The sequence below is a fragment of the Hemitrygon akajei genome, chromosome 5 (assembly GCF_048418815.1).
Source record: "Hemitrygon akajei chromosome 5, sHemAka1.3, whole genome shotgun sequence".
Lineage (NCBI taxonomy): Eukaryota > Metazoa > Chordata > Chondrichthyes > Myliobatiformes > Dasyatidae > Hemitrygon > Hemitrygon akajei.
In genome coordinates this window covers 11,882,384-11,901,627 of record NC_133128.1, presented here as the reverse complement: position 1 = coordinate 11,901,627, position 19,244 = coordinate 11,882,384, and the positions used below count along the sequence as shown (strand labels likewise).

The 19,244-nt window shown below is 47.1% G+C and overlaps 1 protein-coding gene across 1 annotated transcript; it reads right to left on the bottom strand.

Moving 5' to 3' along the window:
• Positions 1-6,780: 6,780 nt before the first annotated feature.
• adamts1 (ADAM metallopeptidase with thrombospondin type 1 motif, 1) lies at positions 6,781-18,741 on the bottom strand. Its single transcript, XM_073044835.1, has 9 exons — positions 17,959-18,741; positions 17,034-17,459; positions 16,719-16,851; positions 15,372-15,542; positions 14,342-14,628; positions 12,558-12,744; positions 12,051-12,229; positions 11,291-11,466; positions 6,781-9,820 (listed from the first exon to the last, which is right to left on the bottom strand). The coding sequence occupies exons 1-9, from the start codon at positions 18,454-18,456 to the stop codon at positions 9,082-9,084; spliced, it is 2,796 nt and encodes a 931-aa protein (XP_072900936.1). The 5' UTR covers positions 18,457-18,741; the 3' UTR covers positions 6,781-9,081.
• Between the last annotated feature and the right edge of the window lie 503 nt (positions 18,742-19,244).

Here is a 19,244-nt window from a genome sequence, read left to right as displayed (position 1 = left end):
ACAGGACACCCGGATGGTATGTTGCATCTCAGGTGTCAGGGTCAGAGATGTCTCAGATCATGTCCACAACATTTTGGAGAGGGAAAGGGAGCAGCCAGATGTCTTGGTACATATTGGTACCAATGACTTAGGAAGGAAAAGCAATGAGGTTTTTAGAGAGCTAGGTAGAAAGCTGAGAAGCAGGACCTCCTGGGTAGTAATTCCTGGTTTGCTGTCAGTGCCACACACCAGTGAGGGTAGAAACAAGATGATCTGGCAGATAAATGCGTGGCTGAGAAGCTGGTGCAGGGGGAAGGGCTTCAGGTTCTTGGATAATTGGGATCTCTTCTGGGGGAGGTATGTCCTGCTCAGAAGTGACGGGTTGCACCTGAACTTGAGGGGGACCAATATTCTCGCAGGCAGGTTTGTTAGAGCAGTTGGGGAGGGTTTAAACTAACATGGCAGGAGGGTGGGAACCAGAGTGAAGGGTCTCGGGAAAGGACGGATGGTAAAAAAGTAAAGATAGTGTGCAGTCAGACTGTCAGGAAGGGCAGGCAGGAGATGGGACTTAGTTGCAGCCAACAGACTGAGTATCAGTTCGTTAGGGATGCAAAGTCAGAAAGGATGGCAAATACAGTACTCAAGATGTTGTATCTAAATGCAAGTAGTATAAGAAATAAGGTGGATGATCTTGTTGCAATATTACAGGTTGCCAGGTATGATGTCGTGGCCATCACTGAATCGTGGTTGAAGGATGGTTGTAGTTGGGAACTGAATGTTCAAGGTTACATGTTATATCGGAGAGAAAGGAAGGTAGGCAGAGAGGATGGTGTGGCTGTACTGGTAAAGAATGGCATCAAATCAGTAGAAAGATATGACATAGGATCGGAAGATTTTGAATCCTTGTGGGTTGAGTTAAGAAACTGCAAGGGTAAAAGGGCATTGATGACAGTTATATACAGGCCTCCCAGCAGTGGCTGGGAGGTGGACTACAGGTTACAACAGGAAATAGAAAAGGCGGGTCAAAAGGGCAATGTTATGGTAGCCATAGGAGATTTTAATATGCAGGTTGATTGGGAATGTCAGGTTGGTAATGGATCTCAGAAGAGTGAGCTTGTTGAATGCCTAAGAGATGACTTTTTAAGAGCAGTTTGTCGTTGAGCCTAATAGGGGATCAGCTATACTGGATCAGGTGTTATGTAATGAACTAGAGGTGATTAAGGAGCTTGAGATAAAAAAAACCCTAAGGAACCAGTGATCATAATATGATAGTGTTCAACTTGAAATTTGATAGGGAGAAAGCAAAGTCTAACGTAGCAGCATTTCAGTAGAGTAAGGGAAATGACAGTGGTATGAGAGAGGAGTTGGCCAAAGTAAATTGGAAGGAGCTGCTGGCAGGGATGTCCGCAGAGCAGAAATGGTGTGTGTTTCTGGGAAAATTGAGGAAGGCGCAGGACATGTGTATTCTAAAAATGAATGGTAAAATAGTACAACCGTGGCTGACAAGGGAAGCCAAAGCTATTGCAAAAGCAAAAGAAAGGGCAAACAACAAAGCAAAAATTATCGGGAAGATAGAGGTTTTAAAAACCTACAGAGAGCAACTAAAAAAAAAATCATTAGAAGGGGAAAGATGAAATATGAAAGCAAGCAAGCAAACAATATCAAAGTGGATAGTAAAAGTTTTTTCAAGTATGTTAAAAATAAAAGAGAAATGAGAGTGGATATAGGACTGCTAGAAAATGAGGCCGGAGAAATAATCAGGGGGACAAGGAGATGGCAGATGAATCAAATGAGTATTTTGCGTCAGTCTTGACTGTGGAAGATGCTAGCAGTGTGCCTGATGTTGTAGTGTGTGAAGGAAGAGAAGTGGGTGCAGTTACCGTTACATGAGAGAAAGTGCTCAAAAAGCTGAAAGACCTAAAGGTACATAAGTCACCCGGATCAGGGGAACTGCACCCTAGGGTTCTGAAAAAGGTAGCGTTAGATATTGTGGCGGCATTTGAAATGATATTTCAAAACTCATTGGACTCTGAATGGTGCCAAGAGGACTGGAAAATTGTAAATGTCACTCCACTCTTTAAGAAAGGAGGAAGGCAGCAGAAAGGAAATTATAGACCAGTTAGCCTGACATCAGAGGCTGGAAAGATGTTGGAGTCAATTGTTAAGGATGAGGTGATGGAGTACTTGGTGACACAGGACAAGATAGTACAAATTGAGCATGGTTTCCTTCAGGGAAAATCCTGCCTGACAAACCCGTTGGAATCCTTTGAGGAGATTACAAATAATATAGATAAAGGGGATGTATTTGATGTTGGACTTTCAGAAGGCCTTTGACGATGTGCCATACATGAGGCTGCTCACCAAGTTAAGAGCCCATGGTATTACAGGAAATTTACTAACATGGTTAGAGCATTGGCTTAGAGGAGACAATGAGTGGGAATAAAAGGATCCTTTTCTGGTTGGCTGCCAGTGACAAGTTGTGTTCGGCAGGGGTCGGTATTGGGACCACTTCTTTTTTGCTGTATATCAATGATTTAGATGATGGAATAGAGGGCTTTGTTGCCAAGTTTGCAGATGATACGAAGATTGGTGGAGGGGCAGGTAGTGTTGAGGAAACAGGTAGGATGCAGAAGGACTTGGACAGATTAGGAGAATGGGCAAGAAAGTGGCAAATGAAATATAATGTTGGAAAATGCATGGTCATGCACTTTGGAAGTAGAAGTAAATGTGGGGACTATTTTCTAAATGGGCAGAAAATACAGGAATCTGAGATGCAGAGGGACTTTGGAAGTCCTTGTGTAGAACACCCTGAAGGTTAACTTGCGGGTTGAGTCGGTGGTGAGGAAGGCAAATACCAAGTTAGAATTCATTTCAAGAGGTCTAGAATATAAGAGCAGGGATGGGATGTGATGCTAAGTCTTTATAAGGCACTGGTGAACAGGTTTGAGTGCCTCATCTTACAAAAGATGTGCTGGCATTGGAGAGGGTCCAGAGGAGGTTCACAAGGATGATTCCAGGAATGAAAGTGTTATCATACGAGAAACGTTTGATGGCTGTGGGTCTGTACTCGCTGGAATTCAGAAGAATGGGGGGGGGGGGGGGGCGGGATCTCATTGAAACCTTTCGAATGTTGAAAGGCCTAGACAGAGTAGATGTGGAAAGGATGTTTCCCATATGGGAGAGTCAAGGATAAGAGAGCACAGCCTCAGGATAGAGGGGCGCCTTTTTAAAACAGATATGCGGAGAAATTTCTTTAGCCAAAGGGCGGTGAATTTGTGGAATTTGTTGCAACATACAGCAGTGGAGGCCAGGTTGTTGAGCATACTTAAGGCAGAGATTGATAGGTTCTTCACTGGACATGGCATCAAAGGTTATAGAGTGAAGACCGGTAACTCAGGTTGAGGAGGAGATAGAAAAAAAAGGATCAGCCATGATAGAATGGTGGAGCAGACTCGATGGGCCAGATGGCCTAATTCAGCTCCAATGTCTTATGGTCTTATTGTTCTAGCTGGTAAAATTGTGGGTTGTAATTATCTTGGTGTGTTACTGTACTATAGTTTATTTATTACTAGAATGTTAGAGACAGAGGGATGACCTCATGGAGATTTACAGAATTACGAGGGGCATAGTCAGGATGGAGGGGTAGAGGTACGTCTCTACCAAAGGAGGTGTAAGGTGCTCCTTCCCTCTGCTAACCTGCAAGTCAACCTCAGAAAAGGGTTAGCACCTGCTTAGACCACAATCGGCTCACGTGAAGCCATGGGAGCAGGTGGTGCATATAACATGACACATTAATGAATGAATGACAGGAGAGATGATCAGAATCTTTTCCCCCAGCACAAAGGGAGCATAGAAATAGAGAACACAGGATTAAAGATAAAAAAAATAGCTAAATCAGATGTATCAGTGTCACAGAGGAGTAAAGGGAATTACTGAGGTATTGGAGAAGATCTGGACAAAATTGATTGGGAAGGGACACAAGCAGGGATGACAGCAGAGCAGCAATGGCTGGAGTTTCTGGGAGAAATTTGGAAGGCACAGGATAGATACATCCCAAAGAAGTAGTATTCTAAAGGGAGGATGAGGCAACTGTGGGTGAGAAGGTAAGTTAAAGACAGCATAGAAACAAAAGAGAGGGTATTTAATAGAGCAAAAATTAGTGGGAAGTTAGAGGATTGGGAAGCTTTTAAAAAATAACAGAAGGCAACTAAAAAGCAATAAGGAGAGAAAAATGAAATATGAACATAAGCTGGTGAATAATATAAAAGAGGAAACAAAAAGATTTTTCAGAAATAGAAAGAGTAAAAGAGAGCCGAGAGTGGATATTGGACTCCTGGAAAATGACACTGGAAAGGAAGTAATGGGGGACAAAAAATGCCAGACAAATTTGATAATTTTCATCAGTATTCTCTGTGGAAGACACTAGCAGTGTGCCAGAAGTTTGAGAGTGTAAGGGGGCCGAAGTGTGTGAGGTTCCCATTACTAGAAAGTGCTTAGAAGCTGAATGTTCTGAATGTGGATAACTCACCTGGACCAGATGGGCTATATACCAGGGTTCTGAAGGCATTAGTAATGATATTTCAAGAATCACTAGATTCTGGAATGGTTCCAGAGGACTTGAAAATTGCAAATCTCTCTCCACTATTTAAGAAGAGAGAGAGAGCGGCAAGGGAAAGGAAATTATAGGCCAGCTAGCCTGACTTCAGTGGTTGGGAAGACGTTGGAGTCCATTATTAAGGACAAGGTTTTGGGGGTACTTAGAAGCACATGATAAAACAGAGCAAAGTCAGCACGGTTTCCTTAAGGGGAAATCCTGCCTGACAGATCTGCTGGAATTCTTTGAGGAAATAACAGGCAGGACGGACAAAGGAGAGTCAGTGGATTTTCAGAAGGCCTATGGGAAGTGCTACAGATGAGGCTGTTAAGCAAGATGAGAGCCCATGGTATTACAGGAAAGATGCTAGCATGGATAGAAGACTGGCTGACTGGCAGGAGGCAAAGAGTGGGAATAAAAGGGACCTTTTCTGTTTGGCTGGTGGTGTGTAACAGGAGTGTGTTGGGGCAGCTTCTTTTCATGTTAAACGTCAATGATTTGGATGACAGAACTGATGGCATTGTGGCCAAGCTTGCGGATGATATGAAGATAGGTGGCAGGGCAGGTAATGTTGAGGAAGTAGTGAGTATGCAGAAGGACTTAGATTTGGAGAATGGGTAAAGAAGGGGCAGATAGAACATAGTGGAGGGTCAGGCACTTTGGCGGAAGGAACAAAGGTGCAGACTATTTTCAGAAATCAGAGGTGCAAAGTGAGTTGGCAGTCCTTCTATAGGAATCCCTAAAGGTTAACTTGCAAGTTGGGTTTGTGCTGAGGAAGGAGAATACAATGTTAGCATTCATTTCAAGAGGACCAGAATGTAAAGGTTAGCATGTAATGCTGAGGCTTTATAAAGCATTGGTCAGACCACACTGGGTCTGAGAAAAGAAGTGGGGGCATCAGAGTGGGTCCAGAGGAGGTTCATGAGGATGATTCTGGAAATGAAAGATTTATGAGGAGCGCTCGATGACTCTGGCCCTGTACACACTGGTGTTCAGAAGAATGGTGGGGTGGGGGGGGAGAAATTCTCATTAGAACCTATTGAATATTGAGAGGCCTAAAGAGTGGATATGGAGAGGATAGTTCTTAAGAGTAGGTGAGTCTAGGACCAATGGGCGCAGCCTCAGAATAAAAGGATAACCCTTTAGAATGTTGTTAGCCAGAGTGTGGAGAATCTGTGGAACTCATTGCCACTGACGACAGTGGAGATCCAGTCCTTGGGTATATTTAAAGCGGAGGTTAATGGTTCTTGATTAGTAAGGGAGTCCGAAGTTATGGGGAGAATGTGGTTGAGAGGGATAATAAATCAGCCATGATGGACTGGCAGAGCAGACTCGATGTCTTACGGATTTTATGTGCAAGAAGGTGAAAGGTTACGGTGAGAAGGCAGGAGAGTGGCATTGAGAGGGATAATAAGCAGCTACGATAGAATGACTGAGCAGACTCAGTGGACGAATGGCCTAATTCTGTTCCAATGTCTAATGGTGTTATGGAATTTTCTAGTCAATGGAGCATTACAACACAATACAGACCCTTCAGCCCATGATACTGTGCTGACCTTTTAACCTACTTTGAGATAATCCTCCTTCCCCCTCCATTTTTTGGTCATCCATGTGCCCATCTATGAGGTTCTTAAACATCTCTATAATGTATCTGTCTCTGTCACAGGGAGCGTTGGCAATCACAGAAAGGCACACTCCCATATATTCCATGTAGGAATACTAACAAAGCATCAATAGCACAACCGAGTGACACCACAAGACAAATTATTTTCCCACACAAGGACTCCGTGATGAGCACTAAACGAGAGTCCACATTAAATGATCATTGAAAGTGGAAAACCCGTGCCAGTCACAACTTACTTGATAAGATTAAACAGAAAGCAGAAGGGCTTAACAAGTTTTGTTAAGACACCAATTAGTAAATACAGGTGCTCACAAAACCTAGAAGCCCAAAGCTCTACAGCAAGCTCAAGGCTCACGGGACTCACGATATGCCGGTACCACTTGGCAGGGCGTTCAAACACACCCTCTACACTGTGTAAAAAAATCACCTACCTTTGACATCCCCCCATACTTTCCTCCAATCACCTTAAAATTATAAGTGAGAGTTATCCCTTTTTCAAATAATATAACTGAGTCTTTAATCTAATAATGAGTAGAATTCAGATTTCACCACACACTCGCACAGTAAAAACAAGACACAAAAATTATGTCAATCACTTTTATTACCTCCTAGTGACAAATTATACTGTATAAATAGTCTATTCTTGTTAAATGTCCTTTGTTTCTTTTTTTAAAAAAGCGATAACTTAAAGATTATATTATACAAAGCTTTAAAAAAATAAATAAGTTTTTGAAATCTGTACAAAATGGTAAATCCTTCACAGAAGGAGTTTAAATACTTTTACTTATAAAGTACCCCTTGCTGGTCTTGGTGCTAGTTTTAATATGTACATTCTTCATGTTACTCTGCGGATTTCAGATTTGTAGCGTTGTATTAATAGCAGCCTGTGAATAGCATAGTTTAAGTTGTTTTCTTTTCATAAATCTCACCCTTCATTTCTGAGGTAGGTGGGAACTGACTTGGTCACAAGCCAAGGGAATGATCGGTACCAGACTATGTGCCAGGAGGGTAGGATGTTGTTGGGCAATGCCTTGTGATAAGGTTGTTGAAAAAGAGAATATTCCCCCTCCCCCCAACCCCACTTCCAGTCCAACTTCACCCTTTCATGAGGACACTGATCTATGCAAGGTTGGAACTTGTGTCTTGCTTTCAAGCTCTCTGTTCTCTTCAAACTTGCCAACCTTTCAACTGTCCATTCCCATCTGCCCTTGGGAAGGTGTTGGTAAGCTTCCTTTTTGACCCACTGCAGGCCACCGACACTGCTAAGGGAGGGAATTCTGGGGTTTTGACCCAACCACAATGGCAACGTTGAGGTCAGGATGGTGCACGGCCTCCTGTCCTCACAAGGGTGGGAAGTGAGGATTTGGACCGATTCATGCCTCCTGTGACCCCAGGCTAGAACACAATGGCAAAGCCCTGAACAGTGCCCTCACTACCATTCAGGTGCGAATGACACTAATCAAACTTTCCTTCCTTTAGTTCCAAGGTTTTGTACCCACCCATTTATCTTACAGTATTCCAACCCAAAACTTACTCCGTACTCTTTTCACACCGGGAAAGAAGCCAGGAACTGGCCTCACTGCAGGGTGAATGGCATAAAGAACTGGAAACAAACCAACCACCAACCCCTTCAGCTGTCCAATGACGGCACAGCCATGAACTCTCATTGAAACCTACTGAATATTGAAAGGCCTAGACAGAGTGATGTGGGAGGATGTTTCTTGTAGCGGGGGAGTCTAGGACCAGAGGACATTGGGGAGGGTCCCAGGGAGGTTCTTGAGAATGATTCTGGAAACGAAAGGGTTAATGTATTAAGAGCCTAACTCTGCTCCTATATCTTATGGTCTACTTGATACCAGATTATTATTTAGTACCAATGGTAATATCAGATATTGTTCTCTGTGGGGCATGAGTGAGCATCAAGTACAATACCCAGTGGCATTAAGATTCAATTCTCAATAACGCTGTGGGAACAGGAATATTTAGAAATATATCTAAAACACAAGGTCATTTCCTCAAAGAAAGGAACATTCTAGAAGAAACGATCTTGGTTATTTTGTAACAAAAGGTGATACTTATGAGCTTAGGAATTCCATACTTATCTAAGAGCAAATACAAATCTGATTTCACTGTCAACAGTGAAATATATCTGAATATTAACAAGACTACTTGTTGTGAGAGCCAAACAATGCAAGCATTGAGCTTCTCATCTCTCCTGCCCCCCCTCCCCTCCACTATCTACCAATCTGTTATGACTAACTCAAACATTCATTGTCAAAGGGAAATATGGGTGGGACGACCAACATGTCATGCCACATGACAATGGATTTGGACAGCCTTTCAGTGCATTTAGGTTGAACATAAATCTTATCTGAATTGGCGACACCCAAGATTCTGCAGATGTTGGAAAATGTCGAGCAACACACACACACACACAAAGCTGGAGGATCTCAGCAAGTCAGGCTGCATCTATGGAGTGGAATGAACAGTTGACATTTTAGACCACAAGACATAGATTTAGGCCATTTGGCCCATCCAGCCTGCTGCACCAGTCTATCATGGTCGATTTATTACCCCTCTCAATCCCATTCTCCTGCCTTCTCCCCATAGCTCTGGCACCCTGACTAATCAAGAACCCATCAACCTCCGCTTTAAATATACCCAATGACCTGGCCTCCACAGCCGTCTCAGAATTTCCACCCTCTGGTTAAAGAAATTCCTCCTCATGCCTGTTGCAAATTGGCAGAGTGAACTCCTGATAAAAGGAGAGCCTAAATGTCAACCGCTCGCATCCCTCCATAGACACTGCGTGACATGGTGAGTCCTTCCAGCTTTTTGTGCGCGCGTTGCTCATCTGAATTGTCTTTCTACTGACGTTGATTCCTTAGTTACAAGCCTGCACAGTGCAAAGGCCAATCAAGTGCTTTGGCTTCTTCGAGGTGTTGCAGCTTTCCAGCGGAAGCACCTGACCATCGCGTGTGACGCATTTCAGAGACCTCTTCCTAAAGCCCTTCCCACAAGTCTTGGAGCAGGCCGACCACTCGCCAAGCAGCCACCTCGGGCAGGGCACGTCCGCGCACAGCCGCAGGTCGTCCGGCTTCAGTTCCCTCCTGCAGTCGCTGGCCGGCAGCCCGTAGTTACCCAGGCACTGCACCGACCGGCGCTGCAGACCCAGCCCGCAGGTCTTGGAACATTCTCCCCACTCTCCGATCACCCACTCCGAGGTCACCGTCTCTCTGATGGCGTTGAACGACAGCTTCTTGGGGTTGGACTTCGCCGGGTGCTGCAGCAAGTCTTTCTTCACAAAGAAAGTGAATTTGATCCGTGGGCGCGTTGAGTCCCCCACTGAGAGCACTTCGACCACGAGGGGCTCCTTGAGAGTGCCAAAGCTGCGAATCCTCTCCAGCGAGACCGAGGAGCCGGTGTACCTCAGGTTTGTGCCGTGGTACGAGATGTCCTGCTCCAGAGTGGACAACGTGTATTCTCCGTTCAGGAGGTAGGTGCCGTCAAGTTTCTTCAGTGCCAGATAGCTCCCATCGTGCCTTGTACCTCGAACACTACGTTGCTTAATGTCAATGTTAGTCGCTCCAGCAGGGATGGTGACAACTTCTTGGTAGCCGGGTCTGTCAAAAGAGAAAAAAAAAACAGGGTCAACTTAATCCAATGCCTTTCCTTTTCAAAGTCATTATAACCACTTTCTCAACTCTCCCTGTCCAAAATCAATGTCTGGTTTATTTCAACCTTCACTTTTGCAAACCAGGAATTTGATGGATGTGATTATACACGCGACATCGCAAGACGCAGGAGCAGAATTAGGCCATTTATTTATACAGCTAGGGTGCCCAAGACTTTTGCATGGTACTGCAGTAATTTAGGTATTCCACTGTACTACTGCTACAAAAACTCCCCCACAAATTTCATGACATGAGATTGATGATAAACCTGATTCTGATACGTGTCTATTGTGGACAGTGTGGGAAGGGGGCAAGGAGAGGGGAATCATGGCTGGGGAAAAAGGGGAAAGGAGAAGGGGAGGGAGCGGGAAGCACCAGAGAGACATTCTGTAACGATCAATAAACCAATTGTTTGGAATCAAATGACCTTGCCTGGTGTCTCAGGGCTGGGTGTGTGTGCCAACTCTTGGCACTCCTTCTCTGCCACCTGTCCCACACCCCTTCCACTGCACTGCACCCACACCATTCCCAACATCATTTGCTCCTACCAGGTTTACAAACTCGTTCTCCACTCCATGTTGACAAATACAGTACAGTTCCAATGTCTCAGCCATCCTAGCTATATATGTGTGCCCAAGACAGTACTTTAAGGGGGAACCTTAGGAGGTACTACTTCACTCAGAGGATGGTGTGAGTGTGGCACGAGTTGCCAGCAGAAGTGGCAAATGCTGTAAACCGCAGACCACAACCTTGGTGTTGCTTTTGGAGGCTTGCGTGCCTCAATGACCCAGAGAGCTATCTTGGCTGGAGTCGGGGCTTTATACTTTGGCTCATGGTAGGGTCACCCATGCCAAACAGGTCAAAGGGTACAGACCAGACTAAGAGTGGTCCACTGGGATCAGGGCCTGACTGGTCAAAAAAAAACGTTACGTAAACAGCAACGAAGATTCCTTCCATGAGGTCAAAGACGGACTAGGATGAAGGGCTGGCGGTGTTACAGGCAATTAATTAATTAAACTAGTGGTTGGTGTAATGTTATTACAGTGCCAGCTGTAAGACTGGGTTTCCATTCCCGTCGCTGTCTGTGCATCCTCCCCATGACTATGTGAGTTTCCTCTCACGTGCCAAGGATGCACAGGTTGGCATTAGTAACGTGTGGGCATACTATGTTGGTGCCAGAAGCATGGTGGTACTTGTAGGCTGCCCAGCATATTCCTCGCTGATTTGATTTGACACAGACAACGCATTTCACGGTGTGTTTCCACATACGCGTGACAAGTAAAGATCATCTTTTTAAATTTTTAAGACACGTCAGCGATAATTCTGATATTCCCTTCCAAGATATAAATGAAAACTAGTGCACGTAGCAAGATTGCATATAGAAGAATTTTTAAAAAAAGGTGAAAAGGGAGCTCTTACTTTGAACGTTCGAGAGAACCGGTGATCTTCTTGCAGGTTAAACCTTTGCCTTTGCACACGCCGCACTTATCGAACTTCTTGTTGGAGCCGATGACTCGGTCGCAGCCAGCCTTGACACATTGCCCTTGGACACAGACGGAGGTGGAGTCCGGACTACACGGAGTGCCGTCAGCAACCTGCCGAGGAAGCAGAACACTACTTTACAAAGCTGGATAAAGTACCTGAAACGACCTGTGCAAGGGAATTACTCACAAGATCGTCTCAGTGTATTAGAACAGTACAGCAGTAGTCACTTTGGCCCGAAATCAAGCTGTCAAGCTAGCTGATAGTTAAATGCTTAACGCAACTAATCACTTCTGCCTACGCGATGACCTACGGGCCAAATGCGGAGGCCGAAGGTCTGTTGTACGACTCCGACCACTAATGGGAATGAGGGATAGTACTTTTGGCAGAGTAATCAGACTTCCCTCCGTTCCTTGGGACAGGGCTGGTGCATTGCCTGAACAAACACTCCACTCTGCTGCCAGACACGCGTGAACATTCGTCCCAGGTGCCTCGCGTGCAAACTTAAATAAAACGAACTTCACAGGTGGGACAACCTTCACATTTGCAATGCCCTTAAGAAGTGACAAGCTCTTGACGTGTACTAAGATGACAGAATTTGTTCCAGCTGTCCTCTAGTAAGCAGAAACCCTGCAGCTCCCCAGAAAACCAGTCGAGCAAGCGGCCGAAGGGAGCGGATTTCCGACGGAAGACGTACCTTGGGCTGAAGCACGAAGTAGTATCCTGTGCCCTTTGCCCGACAAATGAGTTTGCACCGATCCTTCGGAGACACCCCGGCGTACTTTGGGATCCATTCGACTGCCGGTAATCCCCCAAAGGCGGTGGACTTGGAGAAGTCGTTGTGAGCCTCGCACTGCTCTTCACGGAACGTTTTGCCTGTGTTGCACAAGAAACAGACGGGGTTAAGGTCAAGGACGCCAGTCAGCTCAAGGTCAAGTGCGTACACTTTCAAAGGCCAAGCGTTAGCACAGTGGAGAAGGAACATGCAGAATGACTAACTGCACTGTAGCAGGTCATAGAGCCTTTCAGCCCATCTAGTAAATGCCGAACTATTATTCTGCTTAGTCCAATCGACCCGCACCTGGACCAAAGCCCTCCATCCCCTTCCCATCCCTATTCTTATCCAAATTTCTCTTAAATGTTGAGATTGGACCCGCATCCACCACTTCCGCTGACAAGTCACTCCCAGCACCCTGGGTCTTACCGTTCTTGTACGGGCAGTCCATGGCGTTGCAGGACCTGTACTGTACTCTCTTTCCTTCGCAGTACTTCCCGCCGTTCCTTGGGACTGGGCTGTCGCATTGCCTGAACGAATACTGCACTCCGCCGCCACACGTGCGCGAGCACTCGCCCCAGGTGCCCCACGTTCCCCAGCCGCCGTGCACAGGGGTCTGTGAAGACAAGTAAAGCAGGCAAATGAGACCAAAGCTGGTAACAGAGGTAAATACACACACACAGAAAATACTCAGCACGTCAGGCAGCATCTACGGAAATAAACAGACAGTCGACTTTTCAACCGAGACCCTTCTTCATGACTGAGAAGGAGAAAAACAAAAAGGAGTCTAAGACCAGAGGACAGCGCCTCAAAATAGAGGGGAATCCTTTTAGAATGGAGATGAGGAGGAACAGAGGGTGGTGAATCTGTGGAATTCATTGCCACTGGCGGCTGTGGAGGCCAATCATTGGGTATATTTAAGGCAAAGATTGATAGATTCTTGATTAGTCAGGGCATGAAAAGATACAGGGAGAAGGGGGGGAGACTGAGGTTGAGGGAAAACATATCAGCCGTGATGAAACGGTGGAGGAGACTTGATGGGCCAAATGGCCTAATTCTGCTTTTCCATCTTATGGCCTTACCATCTGGAAGGAGTTGCCCTGGAGCTCAAGATCAGCTCATAAGTCATTTTGCCAGTCTACTCAACACTCGTTCAAGTGTGCACAAGGCCATAGGACATAGGAGCAGAATTAGGCCATTCAGCCCTTCAAATCTGCTCCACCATTCCACCATGGCTGATTTATTATCTGTCTCAGCGTCATTCTCCTATCTCTACTATAACCTTTGATACCCTTACTAATCAAGAATCTATCAACTTCCTTAAATCTATCATCCACTTTAAATTTACCCAGCACTGTCTGTGGCAATGAATTCCACAGATTCACACACTCCGGCAAAAAAAATTCCTCCTGATCTTTGTTCTGAAGGGATGTCCTTCTGTTCTGAGGCTGTACCCTCTGGTCCTAGACTCCCCCACTACAGGAAACATCCTCTCCACATCCACTCTATCTGTGTCCTCTGGTCCTAGACTCCCCCACTACAGGAAACATCCTGTCCACATTCCACTCTATCTAGGCCTTTCAATATATGGTAGGTCTCAATGAGATTCTTCCCCCCCTCAACCCCTCATTTTCCTACACTCCAGCAAGTACAGGCCCATCAAAGGCTCTTCATACATTAACCCCTTCATTCCTGGGATCATCCACGTGAACCTCCTCTGGACTCTCTCCAATGCCAGCAATCCTTTCTTAGATAAAGGGCCCAAAACTGCTCACAATATTCCAAGTGTGGTCTGGCCAATGCCTTACAGATCTTAACCAAACAAATGTTTGTTTTCAAAGCCTCAAGCACGTGGCTCCTTCTGCTGCTGGAACAATACCTTTGATCAGTACTGTCGGTTCCTTTTCTATCCCTGAATGTTCTTGCTATCCAGGAATCTGTTGTGCCTTTTCCTTCCCTTGGCTGAGCCAGGCCTCTTGTGCGACAACTCCACGTGGCTGGCTATCTCTCTGCAGATAACTACAAGGAGCTAACTTTGGAAGTCTGAGGAACTGTGGGCTAAGGGGAGCTGGGTCCAGAAGACAGCCTGAGGCCGTTATATACAAAATGGGCATTTATAACCTGAGGGGAACCTGAACTTGCACCAATTAAACAACTAACACAAGCAGGGTCTGCGCGCAGCCGGGGAGAAAGCAAAGCCGGGAAGTACGTACATTGTAATCCTTCACGCTTGACTGGTTGACACATCTCCCCTCGATGCACCACTTCCCCTCTCCGCAGCGGGTGCCGTCAGCCCAGGGGAAGTGCTTGGTCTGGCAGATGAGCATCTCGCCCGACATGCCGGTACACCAGAGCAGTGAGCAGGTGTTGCCGGCGTCCGGACAGAGCCGAGAGTCTTCCCCAAAAGTCAGCTGACACTGGCGGTCTGCGTCATAGGTGGCCCCTGGCATCTCCCGGGGAAGCTGGATGGGCCTCTGGGGCTTGTCCAACAGACATTCTCCTGAGAACAGAGGTGCAAAGACAATCATCACCTTATGGAAACACCAGCTCAGCAAGGTTGCTTATTGTCATTCTTCAGTACCAGCATAAAAGAGAACAAAGTGATTGTTACTCCGGATCCAATGCAGAGTAAAAACATTTGCAAAAAGAGCACACAAACCTCTCAGTAAATATAAAGGCAATTCTATAAAACACAACGGTTTGGTGTGTATGTATCTATACCAACTAGCTTATAAACGGAGACTGTCTGTACAGAAAGCGACGCTCGGTGCAGGAGTATCTGTACATAAGGTGACTCATACAGGAAATGATAAAGTGCCAATGTGATCCTTGGCAAGAGGAACTCTTCTAGGTAGCAACAGGGCGCAGGAAAATGAGCATTTTAAAGGCTGCACTCAGAAATAAAATCAGCTGACAAGGGATAATTTTTTTTTAAAGATGCAAACTAATTTCAGAAAATGCAAATTATGCTGGAGCAACTTAATGAATAAATAAGTTAATTATGAATTAAAATAAATTTATCGTAAGGAGGAAAAAAGCATTGATACAATTGGAAATTAAGAATTGAAAACCTGTTTGGGCAGTTTGAAGACATTGCTATTTGCAGTTGGTTCCTCGGATAATTTATTCTTCTGTTTATTAATGATTATGCCTGTAATTGATGATGTATACTTTGCTAATATCCATAGCCAATAAAATTCACTGCCTGGAAAACTAACTTGTCCTTGGGCCAAGAGCTCTTACCGTGCCCATTGTCCAGGAAGGAAGTGATCATGTAAGCACTGCAGACAGACCAGGGTTGGTTCCGATCCAGGTTGGAAAGCGTGGATGCCATCATGTGGGAGCTGCTACTTGTCAGCTGGACAGAATGGAGACACTGACGGGCATCATCGTGAGGCATGTTGAACACGTGTCCTAGATGGTGGGTAACAAGAGGAGGTGCTCCATGTTAGATTTGGACAGATGCCAGGTGATGCCACCTGTACCCTACACACCTGTCTTAAACACAAGAAAATCCCCAGACGCCGGTAATCCAAAGCAACACACAAAACGCTGGAGGAACTCGGCACCAGTGGAAAAATGTAATCAGCCGACACCCTTCAGTACTGCACACACACATGACACAAGTTTCACCAGAATTGTCACTATTACACCACACTAGTGTGGTGGTTAGTGCAATGCTCTTACATTGGGGGTGGGTGGGGTGGGGGGGAATTCCAGCGTTCAACTCCTTCACGATCTGTAAGGAGTTCTCCCCCCGACTGCGTGGGTTTCACTGGTTTGTAGTTTAGTTGGTCATTGTAAATTGTCCTGTGATTAGGCCAGGGTTAAATAGGTGGGTTGCTGAGCTGTGCAGTTCGTTGGTGTAAGGGCTTGTTTCATGCTACATCTCTGAGTAAATAATAGAATAGGACCGCATAGGAACAGGCCCTTCAGCCCACAATGTACCAAACTCCACCAAATTAATCTACATTCCCCCCCCCCCATCCTCATGATCAATTCTGTGAGCCTCTTAATACCGCTTCCATCACCACTTGGGTCGTCCCTTCCAGGAACCCGCACTTTTAAGGGAAATCCATTCCACACGTCCCCCTTCTCATCTTACAGCTATCTCGTTTAACCAAAAGTTCACAGAGTTTGCCAGAAACTTTACGCTAGCGTAGCCGCTTTGCTAGAAGGTCCGGGTTCAATTCCCACCGCTGCCTGAAAGGTGTTTCTGGGTTCCCAAGATGCTGGAGGGACTCAGCTGATCAGGCAGCATTTTGTGGGCGTGTGTTGCTCTGGATTTCCAGTATCTGCAGAATCTCTTGTGTTTGCGCGTTCTCCCCGTGACCTCCAGTATTTCTTCCGGTTATCCGGCTTCCTCACACACGTACATACAGGATAAATTGTGGGCATATTATGTTGGCGCCGCAATCGTCGCTAACTTGAGGCAGACAGCGCCTTTTACCGTATGTTTCAATGTTCACGTGACAAATAAAGCTGATTTTTACACCAATCTGATTACCCGGGGCCAGTGCGGCCAGCGGGCAGATCAGGAATTTTAAGGGCGGTGCTCCTGCAACGCGCGTCGGGGGCGGGGGCACTTACCCAGTTCATGCGCCGCCGTGAACGAAGCTTGGAGTCCATCGTCCTCGATAACGGAGCAGCTTCTACCGGGGTCGCAGATGGTCCCCACGTCGGCCATCCCCAGCGTATCGCACGTCTTGGCTCCGCACAGATCCTTCAGTGGCAACAGACGAAGATGGCGTTTAGTAAACCAGCGGGCAGGCGGGGGTTAGAATGAGTTCATAATTAATGCTTCTGTCGCCAAAGGGCTCGGGTTATAAATGGTACGACTTTAAAAGCTGCCTAGAGGGTGAACGCGAATACCGATGGGCTGGTGTGGATGGGGATTTGACTTACGGTTCGGGTGAAGAGGATGGCCGTGTCGTAGTGCTCGGGGTTGCGGTCGCTGGCGACGTTATGCTGCCTTTGCCAGCTGCAGAAGGTCCTTAGGGTCAGGGCGGCGTTGGAGGACACGGCGGGACCTTTCTCCTTCTCGTAGACAACCAGGATCTTCACCACCACCAGGTTGATGGAGTTCTTGATGCTGGGGTGCTTGTACAGCTTGGCGGCCACTGACATCAAGGTCAGGAGGTAGTGCTTGAGGCCGGCGCCGTGAAATTCCGCCATGGACTGATCCGCCACCAGCAAGGTCTCCACGTAGCGAGGAGAGGAGACGAACCGCTTGGCTCTGCGGTGGCCGGCCGTCGCTGGCGGGGCGGGGTCTTCCTCCGGTGCTGGCCGCTGGGACTCGCCGCCACCCTGGGCTGCATTCTGATCGCTGACCTGAGACAATCAACAAATAAAAGCCATTACAGTCTGACACGCACACCCGGGGTTAAGTACAGTACAGTCTTCCCGTCAGATTTGGGGTTTACATTTCTCACAGTGGCGCAATCGGGAGAACAGCTGCCGCAGACACTGGTGTCCCAAGTTCGATCCCGGCGCCGGGCGTCCCTGGAAATTAGCTGATGCAAGTCACCCCTAAATTGGGGGGTGGGGGGGTGGGGAAGAAATAATACACCTGTGTGTGTGTGTGTGGGGGGGGGGGGAATAATACATCTGTGTGTGTGTGGGGGGGGGGAATTGTCACTGGAATCTGGAAAATAATTGTGGACGGGTGGGAAAGGAGAAATAAAAGATCTAAATAAAAACAAAACGGGTCGGGCAGCATCTGCGGAGGCAGAAACAATCCCTACTGCGGAATTGCTCCGCGTGGAGTCTAATGGACCGAATTCTCCTCCGTCAAGGAGGTGCAGAGAATCGCAAGCAGCCGCCAGCTCACCCCGCACTTGGAGCCGGTAGAAGGTCCCAGGCTTGTCCTCCGGATCAGGTGCGCTCCAGCGCGCCCAAGGGTGCTCTGGTTACTGGGCTGGATGTGGTACTGGTGTCCGGAGACCACGAAGGCGCCCAGGAGACCGTGACAGAGGCTGAGGGCTGCCACTGAGTCGGGCAGCGAATTGACCGTGCCGGTGTAGAAGCAGTGACCCAGGTCGCCGTCCTCTTCCTCGACCTTCTGCCCGGCCTTGCCCAGCCTCTGCAGGGTGAGAGCGGGCGCCAGGAAGCTCCGGTCCGCTGCCAGCTCCAAAGTGAACTCCTGTCCGAAAGCCCGAAGCCGGTAGGAGACCTTCTCCCCCAGCTCAGTGGCTCCATCTTCTCGGGAACCTCCCTGTGATCCGCCGCTCAGCTGCTGCGGGTAGACGAGGTTCTCTTCCGGGGCTGTTGCGGCAGACCGAGCGGGGCTGAACACCGCCAGGATAGGCAGCAGAACCAGACACAACATCTTCAACAGATCCACAATCCCCAGCAGGAACTCTGCAGCCGCCGCCTCAAAACTTTTCTGTTGCAAAACTTTTCTTCGACTTCAATGCACTAATTCGACCAAAAAAAAAATACAGAATGCAGTTTCTCTCCCGGAGATTGGATTAGGAATAAATAATTAGTAGGATCAGTTCTGGATTGTCTAAATTCTCCTGCAGCCGGGTGCACAGATTTTATATGGTTGCTCTCTCTTTCCCAGCGCCGATGGTTTTTACGCTCCTTGGTTTCTGCCGCTCTTCGTGATCCCGGCGATCCTTTTATACACCGCTAGCTCGCCTTCCGAAGCAGCCCCTCGCCCGGGCCCCCGCCCTCTCCTTTCCCCATCACAAGTTTGTAACCTATCCCAAGCAAGTGCGTAAGCGAGAGCTGGAGAGTTCCAGCTGGCTCGAAGCCGACGAGTCCCAGGGGCATCGGAAAGTTAATCGAGTAACTCCCCCCTCTCTCTCTTTCTCTCTCTCTGCCCCCCTCTCTATTCCGTGAAGCCCCGACCCGGTCTGTGTAACCCCTGTGTAACGCGCCCTCCCTTCTCCTTGCACACCCCGGAGTTGAATTCCTGCGTAAAAAATCACGGGGACAAAGAAAAACGATCTTTGCCCAAAGTCTCCCAAACAAAATAAATGTAAACGCGAATCGCTCAATTTCTCCGTTTCAAGTTTTTTCTTTAAAACTGTCACGTTTCCGGTGACCGCCATCGACCATTTGAAAATTGTCTTCAGATTGAAAACTCGGTGGAGGGAAGAGCGAGCGAGG

What these genes read in the sequence shown, in the direction of transcription:
- adamts1 (XM_073044835.1), bottom strand. Translation starts at nt 18,456, where the DNA reads ATGTTGTGTCTGGTTCTGCTGCCTATCCTGGCGGTGTTCAGCCCCGCT. An exon ending in CTTCCTGGACAATGGGCACG is followed by an intron (nt 14,629 to 15,371) that starts GTAAGAGCTCTT and finishes CTCTGTTCTCAG; the next exon opens with GAGAATGTCTGTTGGACAAG. An exon ending in ACTTCGTGCTTCAGCCCAAG is followed by an intron (nt 11,467 to 12,050) that starts GTACGTCTTCCG and finishes CTTCCTCGGCAG; the next exon opens with GTTGCTGACGGCACTCCGTG.